General features: G+C 43.0%; 1 protein-coding gene across 1 annotated transcript in view; it reads right to left on the reverse strand.

The window, feature by feature from the left end:
• Positions 1-1,577: 1,577 nt before the first annotated feature.
• Positions 1,578-12,689, reverse strand: part of NPHS1 (NPHS1 adhesion molecule, nephrin) — a 201,363-nt gene continuing 190,251 nt past the window's right edge. Inside the window, exons 28-30 of the mRNA XM_069201119.1 lie at positions 9,381-9,495; positions 7,229-7,386; positions 1,578-3,460 (exon numbers count right to left, since the gene is read on the reverse strand). Of these exons, the coding sequence (XP_069057220.1) occupies positions 3,323-3,460; positions 7,229-7,386; positions 9,381-9,495 (411 nt within the window). The 3' untranslated portion in view covers positions 1,578-3,322. The remainder of the gene's footprint in view (positions 3,461-7,228; positions 7,387-9,380; positions 9,496-12,689) is intronic.

Genomic DNA, 12,689 nt, shown 5'->3' on the forward strand with positions numbered 1-12,689 from the left:
TATGGCGTAGGGGCGTCACCCCCCCATCCCGCCAGCAGCAGCTGCAAACTTGAAAAGTAAAACGATAATAAACTACATTTATTATCTTTTTATTTGTCAGGGGCGGGCCATGGGGATGACAGGCACCAGGGGGAGTGGTAAGTGGACTCCCCTTAGTGTGCATGTGTGTTTTGAAGAGAGCCAACTGGATGCACACTGGGCTGCCTCCAACCCGGCACTGTGTTGCTTCGCGAATGCATAAAAACTCTGAAATAGTACACTATATGCATGTTTTAACATTTTGGACCATTGCTGAGCATGAAGTTCAGTTCTGAATCTAGATATTTGGGGTCTGCAGTTTTGATGTCATGTCCTAACTGCTTAGACACTGTTGAAGCCAAGGTATCATGAATGACTCTGGGCTATACCAGTAAATGGGCAGAGATTAACTGATCCAGCAGAAAATTCAGGATATTAATGTACACCTTAAATACTCACCAAATGATGGTTACCCCAATGAAATGATTCCAAACAACTGCCGAACTGTTAGCACCAATCCCACCACCACACCACCTCACAGATTTACAAAGATCCGGGGTCAGGTGGGGTCCAGCTTGAATGCTAAACCTGAACAGCAACTTTACCTCATCAATTCATCAAACACGTGAAGTAAGGAGCACCAATAGAGAAGCATCTCTTTGCTTTGGAATCCACCCTTTATGGATCCAATGAAGAGTGCATGAGGCTGCTCCATCTTTGCGTCTAAGTGAATTATGCCGTCTCTAAGCGATGCACATCATGCTCTGGGTGGGATAAGCAGATGCTACCTCTTTCAATGCAGCCTTGGCTAAGTGGTGGTTTTCCACATGCTGCAAGATTTGACCGAATCAGTGGCCACCGCCGCTAGGAGATTGAGGACGTATGGAGTACATGGTCTGATTCCTTCTCAATACTTTCACACAAATGGAAAAGTGTTGTAGAACAGCTGGTGCTTATGTGGCCTTTTATTTTTTTTGTACATCTCATCTCAGTGCAGAAACAGGATTCACTGCTCTCTTCACACATGTATTAAGCACACTAAAACATACATCAAACCAAACATATGTAAACAAAAGTTCTAAATTTGAGACGGAGAGAAGACCGGGGAATAAAAGAACCAAAATAAGCAATAGAGTCTGGAATACGCCAGGAGAACTAACAACAAGAGCAAATTAAGCAGAAGAAGAAGGAAGCAAGAAAGAACAAGCATTGGCAAAGCCAAAAGGTATCACCTATGCAAAATCTATTGGCTCTGTCAATATTTTTTACATGTTGCACCTGGCCTCCCAGCTCATTTTGCCCATGTTTGAAGGGTGAAAGGTGAATGTTTCACCAGGATTCGAACCTGTGCCCAGGAGGTAAACACTGATCCATGGTATCAATGCGTTAGTGGACTGAGCCAAGAGACCCTACTTGAAAACCATTATTGTCCCTATGGAATGCTCTGCATTATAACTGAATTACAAAAACAGCAGGGTAATAAGATATAAAGTGGCTTTAAAATGTGGGAGATGGAGAAATAAAACTAAAAGCCATGTAGAGAGACAGAGCATGGAGGGAGGGCAAAGGGGGAGAAACAATGGAAGTGAGAGGGAGGGAGAAAAAGTGAGCTCCATGGTGAGAAAAGAAACCTAAACAAGCCTTAAAGATCAGTGGGAGCAGAGAGTGAGCCTGTCAGGGAGTCATGCGCTCTCAGCACAGTTGTCAAAATTATCATTGCCTGAACCTGCGTCCAGGATGTGGGTAGACAGAGATAAACAGCTATGTGGTTTCAGTACAGTTACAAGTCCTTGATGGAAAGGAGTTGGTAGGAACAAAAGCAAGCACACTTTGCGCCCGATAAGTGACCCCCAAGAGTTCTATGTACCGAAAATACCTATGAGAAAGAGCAGAACAGAGGATGTGGCGTAATGGCCAGAGCTGCCGACTGGGGAGCCAGGTTCGAGTATCAGTGTTGGCTCAATATCCCGTGATTCTGTGCAAATCACTCCCACTCATGGAGCCTGGGAGAGAGCCAGAGCGTGAGCCAGAGTGTGTGAGGGAACCCAACACATCCCACTCAGTATGCTTGAAGCCACCAACAGAGGCACTGATCAAAGTGGTTTGTGGGAGCACAGGAGGGGCAGCGAAGAAAGCGAGCTGAATGCCGATAGGTGCTCTGACAGCGGGATTCTGCTGCTCTTAAAGGAGTGTGAAGCAAACATAATCATGATAAAGTACAGGTGGGGTGTATCACCGAATAAGGCCGCTTTGGAGGGGAGCCTATTAACCATGCACTCGTACGGTGTGGTAGACAGAAAATAATCAAAAAATAGTACCTTCAGACTGTATAGCCATGGGAAGGACACTGGCCACCGTCCAGTGCTGAGTGACCGGAAGCTGTACTTTGGCCAAGCTCCACGCCACCACATGAACAGAAATCAGGGCAGGAAGACCTGCAGAGTGAAACCAGGCAACAAGCTGACCAATAAGAAGTAAGGAAAAGTGAGTGACGTTGGACCTACCCGATGGTAAGTATAGGTAAGTGATGGGTGAGCTTGAAGCCCGTTTTTAGTTATTTTGTATTTACAAGAGATTTCCGAGCCGAGCTCATTCGCTGTGCAGGTGAAACCTAAAAAGTGGAGCTAAAGGGAAAGATGTAAGCAATTATAAGAGAAGAACATGAAGACTGAGTGACAGAGGGGTGGGTAGGGCCAGGAACTAGACAATGAAACAAGAAAATACATATCCCAGTAAGGGTCAGGCAGGCTTGACAAACAAGGGAATAAGGCAAGATGCAATGAGGAAAAACAAGTATAGGAGTAATAGGGGAGAAGGAAAAGCAAGAAACAAATGGAAAATAACTAACTTAGAACAGTAGTAGGAAAAAAATAACTGAGATCATATGAAACAGAACAAAGTATAAGAAGAGCAGAATGAGGGAGATAGCTATGATATGAGAAGGAACATTGGGAATAATGGCACCTGCATATAGGCATAACTTTGAATCAGCGAATAAAACTGTCATTCAGAACAAAAGTGAGATGAGCCAAATTTAAGCTTCAGGAACAATCCGGCATAACATTAGACGGTAGACAACCAAGGAATCAATGATAACATTAGAAAATTGTTTTTATTCCTCAGCTGTAAATCTATCACTAGTCTTCTTTGGGCATCATGTGTAATGTTGCTTGTCTTTTTCTAAGCTTCAGTATCTCCTCCACAGCATCTTATCACTCTTCAACATCAAAACCTCTTCTCCAAAAAAGGGCAAGCGTTTCAGGTTTCCATGTCCACCATCATTGGCACTTCAATGCCTTCGTGTTCACACCAGTTGGCCTCTCATCTCATAGGGAACAGCCTCGTAATTCCTTCCTGAGGATGAGAAGTCTGCCCCTTCATTGTAGCTTCTCATTGGGCTCTCATGTTCATCCAAATGAGGCCCTCTTCTGTGATAAACTCCCTAGCAAAAGAGAACAATAGCAGATGAAGAAAGCGATGAATTGGAAGGGTGCAAGTTAAACAGGTGGGTGTTCATAGGTGCCACACTTAGGGATCGTTATCGGGTCACCAGCACACAGAAATGCGCAATGATTAGATAATTGTTAAATGTCTTCTGTCATCTTGTCCCATGCTCACAATGACTGATCTGATAACACAATTAGAAAAAAACATCTCTGACTAATCTCACGGGTCCATAGTCACCATTTTCTAGTTTATTTTAATATTTATTTTTGGGCAACATGGGTAACATTAATATAAACCCTTATAAAGCCCAATAAAATTGAAAACTGTAGATGATCGCTTTAGTTTCGTCAGGAGTTTGAGTAAAATTCGGTTGCTGACACAAAATATGTAGCACATTGATATTGTAATGGCTGCTGCACACATAAACGTAAACAAGCCCAGTCCTATATCTCCCGGCACAATTACACCAAAAATTGTAGATTTAACTGTTAATTCAACCAAGACACCTAGATTTCCAAAACGCTTTCTAGATATATAAGTTTAATATCTTCAACAGTGAATGTGTTGAGAACACATGCACCATATTACTTGGACCTTTCACCTAAGACACCAGGAGAACAGCCCAGCTGTAAATCATAGAATAGTCAAATCTGTCAATTAATTAGAATACTGATTCTACACGAGACCCGACTGTGAAGGAACTAATGTGCTGCCATTATTTAAGCAATAATATATAATGTGAAAATCACCACTACAATCATACTCCCATCTCTCAAGGGTTGTGTAAAGATATTTTGAGTTCAAATCAGTTTATTAACAAAGTGTATGTTCGTTCATGGGTGAATATTGTGTACATTTTCTGGCTGGTGGTGTAACTGGAGGGCGTACAGCGGTATTTTTGTATATGCACTGAAGATTAATTTAGGTATTCACAAGCGTTCATTTAAGCTTATTTACACAAACGTTGTTATATTTAGTTCATGAGTTTCTCCATTACTCGTGGTTACTTTTATAGGTTCATTGCACTTTTCCAGATGGGAGTTTGGTTTCAGGGCTTGGATCTGGGTTTACTGCATTGTCCAGTTTGGTTGGAATCGCAAAGGAGGTAGATAAAGGGCAGATGGGGAGGCTGATGGCTTGATGGCTTGAGCCATTGGGGTGCATTGCACGAAGGACTGATATGTGGGAGGGTTTTGGCCCCAGATGTGACTGAAGGGAATTACACGGACTTCTTGGGACTTGTTAGGGTTTTGTCTCTGTAAAGACTGTGTTTGGTTTGCTTGAATTGCTTTGTGCAAAGCTCCACTTTATACATTCTATGGCTTGTTTGAATATTCAATAAAGAAATACGTAGAACAGAAAAACAGAGATACCCAAGCTAACAGTCAGTATTCTGTATATGTGAATGCGACTGTTATCTTCCGCATCTTTCATTTTTTAAAGTCCAAATTCTCCTCCAAGAAGAGTGTAATGATTGTGAATTGAATATGTGCAGACGTCTTCTTGCATTAGAGAATGAAAGCAGTTCACTAGGCAGATATATAAAAGACCTCTCCTAAAATGATCTCACGTATTATACAAAAGTAAAATGATTCCACAAGGCCCAATCTACAGTCTACCTTGATTCTGTTTCTTCTATCTGTCATTTAGGAGACCCTAAATACATGCATTGCATAGTCTGAAAACATGAAGGGGATTTCATAATAGATTGCAATTTTTAGGGACCATCTATGTTTTGCAAATAATTTTTCTAACTGTTGTAGTGTTCCTTTAGCATATTTAGGAGATATTGAACACTTATTACAACTCACCCAACATGTACCTGGATTGGCAAATTCTTAGGTCTCAACTAGCCTTCATTCACAAATGTAGTTCTTTAACTCAAAAGTATAAATTTTTAGCTTTCCATCGTTTTATTGAAATGTAGCTTAGCGGGTGGCATTGCGATGAATACCCCAGACAGAACGTATTAAACAAAACCATAATCTTAAACCAGAACATGGTCCACTATAGCACACAGTATTAGAACACCACAAAGAAGCATTATAGTGTTCTATCTAGTTAGGAGTCCCATTACAATGATTATAACAAATGCTTCAGAAGGCTTCTGTCAATGTCACGTCTAGAGGAATCCCAGGACCATAAATGGGTCATACCCATGGGCGTCCATGGCGGGGGGAGGAGAGGCGCTTGCTTCCCCCCCCTCGGATTTAGGTGCACTCTGGTGTGCAGGCTCATAGTGCAGCGTAACACTATGGCTGCCGTGGTGTTAAGCTACCTGGACTATTACGGCTGGGGACGCCCATGGTCATACACTTCCGGTTTTCAAGTATTTCAGCCATACCATCAAGTGACAGCCAGCCCCTAGTCACTTTCTCCCCTAAAGTACCTCTTGCACCTTCATGTCTTGAAATACCATACATCTCACATCTTTCATGGAGCACTCCACCTTAGTCACTTTGCCTTTCAGTCAGTCCAGATATGCTCCCAGTGCGGCAGAAGGCATTTCACCCTTGTCTAGTTTTTCATAGTAGAATGCATGGTGGCCACTGTTCCTTTTTGACCATCAGCTAAATCTCCCACTCTTGCATCACTTTCTCTTCCTACAGCTTTTTCTTTATTTCTCCTTGAGTCAGGCTGGAACAATTCCTCCTGCTTCTATTTGTGGCCTCTGTTACACATGATTTGACACTTAAGTTCTTCACCGCTGTCATGGTGGCTAGACTCCGACAGGGTTACACCTTTTCACTGTTGTCTTAGGAGCACCTCCACACACTCCGATCCCTCGCCTTCATGTCTCCAGTGCCCAGGTAGCTAGCAAGGGCCCTAGGTTTACATCTGCTCACCCCTGTATCTTAATGGTCTGCCTGGCCGCCACAGTACACAGGAGGGGTCATCGAAATTGAAGTAATTTTGTCTCCGTCCAGGCAATCCAGGGAGCACACAAGCAGATGCTCACTACAGGCTGAGGAAATCTCGTCATTACTCCAGCAGCTGCTGCTGTCCTGCCATCTGCTCTGCCACAACTGGGTAAAGATTGGCAGGGAAACAGGCTCTGGGGACTGCCGAAAAGGTTCAGGTAACATGAGGGGCTTACAGAGCTCGAAAGAAAGTGGTAATTCGACTCACCACTGGCCTCCACCTCTCAAAGGTATCAATTTATATTAGTTTAATTCCCTAAACTCCTTATAAAATAACTGCATGGAATGTTAGGAAGTACTGTGAAGCTTGAAAAGAGTTTATTACTTTGTAAAAGAGGGGACCTTCTTTCTTTACTCTTAGACAAGTCAAAAAATCATATATCCATCTCAGATGTGAGGACGTCTGTCCTGTACTAGGAACTGCTTAATTTGGTCTCATCAATATATTTCCTCATCACTTTGATGAAACTGGTGATATCAGGTGACCAGGAGAGAGGGAGACAATAACCATTGCTAAATTAATTGCTGCTGATATCAACAAAAAATAGAAAACATAAGATCACAATGAATATAAAACAAAATAGATATGGTGATAGTGGGAATAAAATTACACATCACTTCAGTTAGAATGTTGACGTGCAAATTTCTTTGAAATCTAAAAGCTTAATACTAGTAATAGAAGCTCATATCTTTGGCTTATATGGAGTAGGTGAAGCTCCGTTCATACCTGTAATTTAGGTAATATACACTCTACAGTGGCATTGCATTAGCTAATAGATATCAAAGTGAAACACAAAAGAACAATTCTACTTGAAAACCGACTACTGTCTGCTTAATCCTACCATGAAATCCTCGATCTGCTGCTCTCCGCGGGCACCGTAGGTAGCTGAGCGGGGCTGTGGATAAAATCCACCCACTTCTTCATATATGCTGCGATCTCTCACTTCCTCATACTCGTGCAGGTCGCTGGAATCCATCCACGGAGCTCGGAACCTGCTGTCTAAAACACAAAATCGTCACTGCGGCTGCGCGTCCCCCTCTATTTATGAGAATTACTGTCTTAAGTTATAAAGCACTGTCACCACTGCCAGGAGAAGATGTTGTGCTTCCTAAAACCTCTCTAAACAAACTCCTGGGAGATTGTATGTGTACAAATTACTTTTCATTCAACCAAAAGGACATCTTGTGTTGCATAAATATCTCAAAATCCAAATGTTAAATTAGTTCTGTGATCCTCACACACTGTTCCCATCAATCCAGAGAAGAACTTGTGTTTCCTAATCAACTTTGAAAGTACCTCGGAAAATAATTTGTCCTCAGATGACTATGGGGGTTATTATGAGTCTGGCGGACACCAGACTCCCAGATGGAGGGTGGACCTCCACCAATGCGGCGGTCCGAGTGCCAGGGAATCGCCAGCTCTGCCAGGATCAGAGATTCTGGCAGTCTGGAGGTAGTGGCAGTCCTTATCTACCAGGGCAGCGCTGCAAGCAGCCCTGCCCTGGTAATTACGCCCTCTTCTCTGTCAGAATTTGCATGGTGGTACCACCACCATGAAAATGCTGGCAGAGAACGGGTGTAGGAGGCATGGGCAGTGCAGGGGCCCCCTGGCCAGCACCCTTGCAGTGTTCACTGTCTGCTTTGCCCACTGACCCAGCAGGAAACTCTTATTAACTCCGGTGGGGAGGTCACCACATACACGGCGGCCACCCTGTTGGGAGTTTGGAAGATGGAGTTTTCCATAAGCCAAACTCCAAATCGGGCCCCATGTGTTTTTCAACTCCCTCTGAATCCAAGCTGGAGAAGATGTTGTTTCCTATACCTCCAAATCCAATGAAAAGAATATCTCTCTGGTACGCTCAAACATGGGCAGATTCAACTCAGAGAAGATCTTATGGTTCTAGAACAACAACATATCCATCCCTTAGAATGTGATTCTGTCTATAACCACCTTTGTCATTAACCATGAAAAGACTGAATATCCCCAAACAGCCATGTGATACAATGGTAAGAGAGACGTTCTGTGACTCCCTATCATTCTTGTTGGCAGTGCTTTGATCTTCCCAAAGCTCATTTTGTGTTTCCCGGATACTCACAGTTACAAATATGAGTAGAATATTCTGTAGTTCTCCTTTAATGAAAGCTTCAAATATTGCTTAATCTTCCAGCGTTAGAGGAAGATCGTAAGGCCAGCGGGTGGCTGGATACTCTCTAAAACTCCTAACCCAATGGAAACCATTGAAAGGGAAGACAAACCGATCAGCACACACCTGCATCCCAACTGTATGTCATATACCCTGCACCTACTGGGCTTCTCCAGCCCATCACCAGTGAGAAGCTCTGAGACTCCTCCTTGATCTAACACAGCCCTGTATCTGGGTTCCCAGATGGCATATCATGTTTTAAGTAGGAGGAGCAGAATTAAGTGCTCTTTTGAGAAGAGGTGACACTGCTGAAGGCAAGGCTATGAGGTAGCTCACTCCTGGGTTGATGAAGGCGGTACTTACATTGAATCCCGGCACCAGTAATGCCATCAGTCCCCTTTGTAATAAGGCACTGCATTATTTAGCCATAATCTAAATGCATAAGGTTTACCTTTCATGAACAAACCTAATCTTTCACTTACATTTCTCAATTTTACGTAGAAATACATCTTTCATTGATCTAATATGACTGAACTTCTTGTCCCAAATAACATCAGATGGCATAATTCAGAATCAAAACATTTTCATTTGATTGATTTCTTAAATTAATAAAATGGGATGATAAATCACTGGTGCAGGGGTTTTAATTGGAAATCTTATCTCCATGTTTTCTGGGGATTCTAACCACACAGGTGTTTCACAAGTGTATGCTAGTAAAGATTCTACTGAATGGCAATTGAGCACGGGTGGAGGACCTTGCCACCTCTGTTTTTGGAGCAAAAAAAGTGTGTGGGGCCTGCTGTGGCGGAGTAATGCCAATAGTTCAATTTCTTCAAATGGAACTTCTTACCTGCAACACTTGGTGTGTCATCGGTTTCCCCCTCAACGATCTCATAGTGAGGAAACAGAGAAGGCTTGTAGTCTCTCGCTGGGTAGTAATGAAGCCCGGCATCAGATGAGCTGTCCTAGAAATGGCAGAGAAAGCAGAGTGAGAGAAGGCTACAAATAAACACACCTCAAGCACTGAATTAAAAATGTCAATTTAGATTAAGTGGCACAAACAGAGACATGTAACATTTGAACATTCCCAAACAGAGATAGGCATATAACATAAAGACACATAGATAGACCACCACATGTAGACATAGATACTCGACTATGGCCTGCACACTTCAATACATGACCTAGATTCATAGTCATGATGTATTCACATAGATAGAGGACCATCACAAACCAATATAGGTACATGACCATCACAGACCTAGATAGGTGATTTTTACTTCTTGATATCAATACATGTCTCCCCCAGGGTGAGCTTAATATCCTGCTGCTAAGTTCTGAGAGATTGTTTTCTTCCTTCTTTGTCCTCTGGGTTCTTAGCGTCTTTCTTTTCTGTTATTTTCTCAATTTTTTATTTTTTTCTTACTTTTCCCCTTGTATTTCCCTTCTCCTGTGCTTGTCTTCTTTCCTGTGTCTCTCATGTAACATTTGGACTGTTGACTAATCAATGCTGTTTCTCTCCTGAGTGGTGCAGTCTTTTTTTTGTACAACATTTTAGGAGGAACCCTTTTGGTGCGTATTCAATGGTCTAGCGGCCTAATGTGTAGAACCTCGAGGGAGCCATATTTAAGAATGGCTGCAGTGTGGTCATGCTACTGGAACTATAAAGGCAATCCTGTATGGGTCCCTTCGAGCTGTGGGGGCTCGGATGGAGGGCTGTTCTGATGATCTTATTGGTAAGAGCGTATACATGTACAGCGAAACCCTCCTTTACTTTCAACAAAAAGGTTAAACGCACAAATAAGGATTTAGATACCTCTAAAAAACTACTCTTGTAGGGCCCTAATCTCCCTGGCAAATCACAGACAGCTCTGTTTCCTCTTCTGAGGGTTTGCTTGATGCGGCAGGGAATGAACCCATTTCAAGTGCCTCTAATCTTCTGAAAGTTAAACTGCATAATGAGTCTCTGTCCTGTGGTCTACAAAATGTGAGATCTTGTCCAAAACGTAGATTACAGATTTGCTATCTTCTGGATGAGACCAGTCTAAACCTCCTTTTTTTTTATCACAGAATCTTGGCTTAACAACAGTTTTAATTCAGATTTGAAGAAATCCATCCCTGTAGACTATGGGCCTGATTACAACTTTGGCGGAGGGGGTTATTCCATCCCAAATGTGACGGATATTCCACCCGCCGTATTACGAGTCCATTACATCCTATGGAACTCGTAATACGGTGGGCGGGATATCCGTCACATTTGGGACAGAATAACCCCCTCCGCCAAAGTTGTAATCAGGCCCTATATAATTCTGCGATAGGACAGAGTATAGCTGAAGGGTGGAGGGGTTGCAACATCTTTCAATACTCCCTTACATTCACTGTGCTGATAATTTTAAACACACTATGCTAATACCGTGGCCAGCTTTTCATCTCTGCCAAGCTTCTCTACCCTGACAGTGCACTTCTACTGCAAATCAAACTCCAGCTGTGAATGGTTTGAGAATGTATTAGATTTGGCAAGTGATCTTTCCATGCATCAATGAAGTCATAATTTGCATAGCAGTTTTAACTTTGATGCTTATGGTGGATCTGATGGCAATCATGCAAATTTAAATCTGGTTTAACTAACCTCAATTCAGTCCAGCACATGGGCAGCACCACTCAAAGAGCAGGCCACACATTAAATGTTTGCTCCCTTCATGGCCATTTCAATCATTACTACCTACCCTGTTGACCAGACAGGCGAGACTCAGACTCCACAGCTAGGATACCAGCAAAAACTCTCGGAGAAATAATCCCAAATCCAGACACAAACTATTGCATAAAACAGATACCTTAGCAGTCCCTACCAGCCTCATGAATGATATGACTTGCTTGGACCTGTAGGATACTGCATGCAAGAGGCTCAACCTCTTTCATAAAAGTATTACTGCTGGTTGATCAGGTTCTGCCAGCCTCACTGCATGCTCCCACAACTCAGCCTGCAACCCTGCTAGCAGATAATTCACTGCAGAGTTACGCGCACTAGGAGACGATTCCAAAGAACTACTCAAGCAATTCAAAGCCCAACATCAACAATATAGGGAGGTTTTGCACTGTCCAACAGGGAGGTTTTGCACTTCAGCAAAGCCTATTTCATTTACAAAAAAAATCACCACTTTACCTCTCTTCTTCCCGGGATATATTCAGTGTTGTGGCCTTTCTTATATCAAGCCATCCCAGGCATTATGTGAAAAACGGATGGGTCACTTCCATTAGAAGATGAACCTGATTTATGAAGAGATCATTATCTGCCAGGATCTGCATCTGGCTGAGCTGTCTATGCCGATGTCCGGCACTTCACTCTTCCCCATGGATGATGATAGAGCTGCCTCAGAGATATTTGCACTTTTGCCTCAACTATCCATTGAGGAAGCAAGATGCTGAATCTCAGTTCAGGTTCTCCGGATGACCCCTGTACAGTCTTCTTTCTGCAATCCATGGACATGGGGTCTGTAACTGCGATAAGCAATATCAACTCCTGTTTCAAGGAATTGAAAGCCTCTGATCTTGTAAAAAGGAGATTATCACTCTGCTCCTAAATAAATGTCTCTGCTGGACAGCCATATTCTGCTCATTTGGGCCCAAACAGGCTTCACAGTTGAACACATCACTGAAGCAATGGTGACTGCCTCATTAGACAAACTCCCTTCTATTCAAGACCGGGGTCACCCAACTGGTCTGATGCAACTTGACTTGTCAGTCACTTTCAACACAATGGATTATTCTATCTTGCTCGAGCGGCTCAGAGGAACTGATCTGGCCAGAACGGCACTAAATTGGTTCTGATGCTTTTTGACATGAAGCACACAATTTTTATCATTAGCACCTTTCCGTCTGCTGGATTACAAAATCACCAATTGGCTCCCTCAGGACCCATTTCAAAGGTTGGTGTGAGAAAGTAGCCTCTTTCTAGCCTTGTTACCCCCACTTTTGGCCTGTTTGTGAGTGTATGTCAGGGTGTTTTCACTGTCTCACTGGGATCCTGCTAGCCAAGGCCCAGTGCTCATAGTGAAAACCCTATGTTGTCAGTATGTTTGTTATGTGTCACTGGGACCCTGCTAGCCAGGACTCCAGTGCTCATAAGTTTGTGGCCTATATGTATGTGTTCCCTGTGTGA

Source organism: Pleurodeles waltl, chromosome 7 (genome assembly GCF_031143425.1).
Source record: "Pleurodeles waltl isolate 20211129_DDA chromosome 7, aPleWal1.hap1.20221129, whole genome shotgun sequence".
Lineage (NCBI taxonomy): Eukaryota > Metazoa > Chordata > Amphibia > Caudata > Salamandridae > Pleurodeles > Pleurodeles waltl.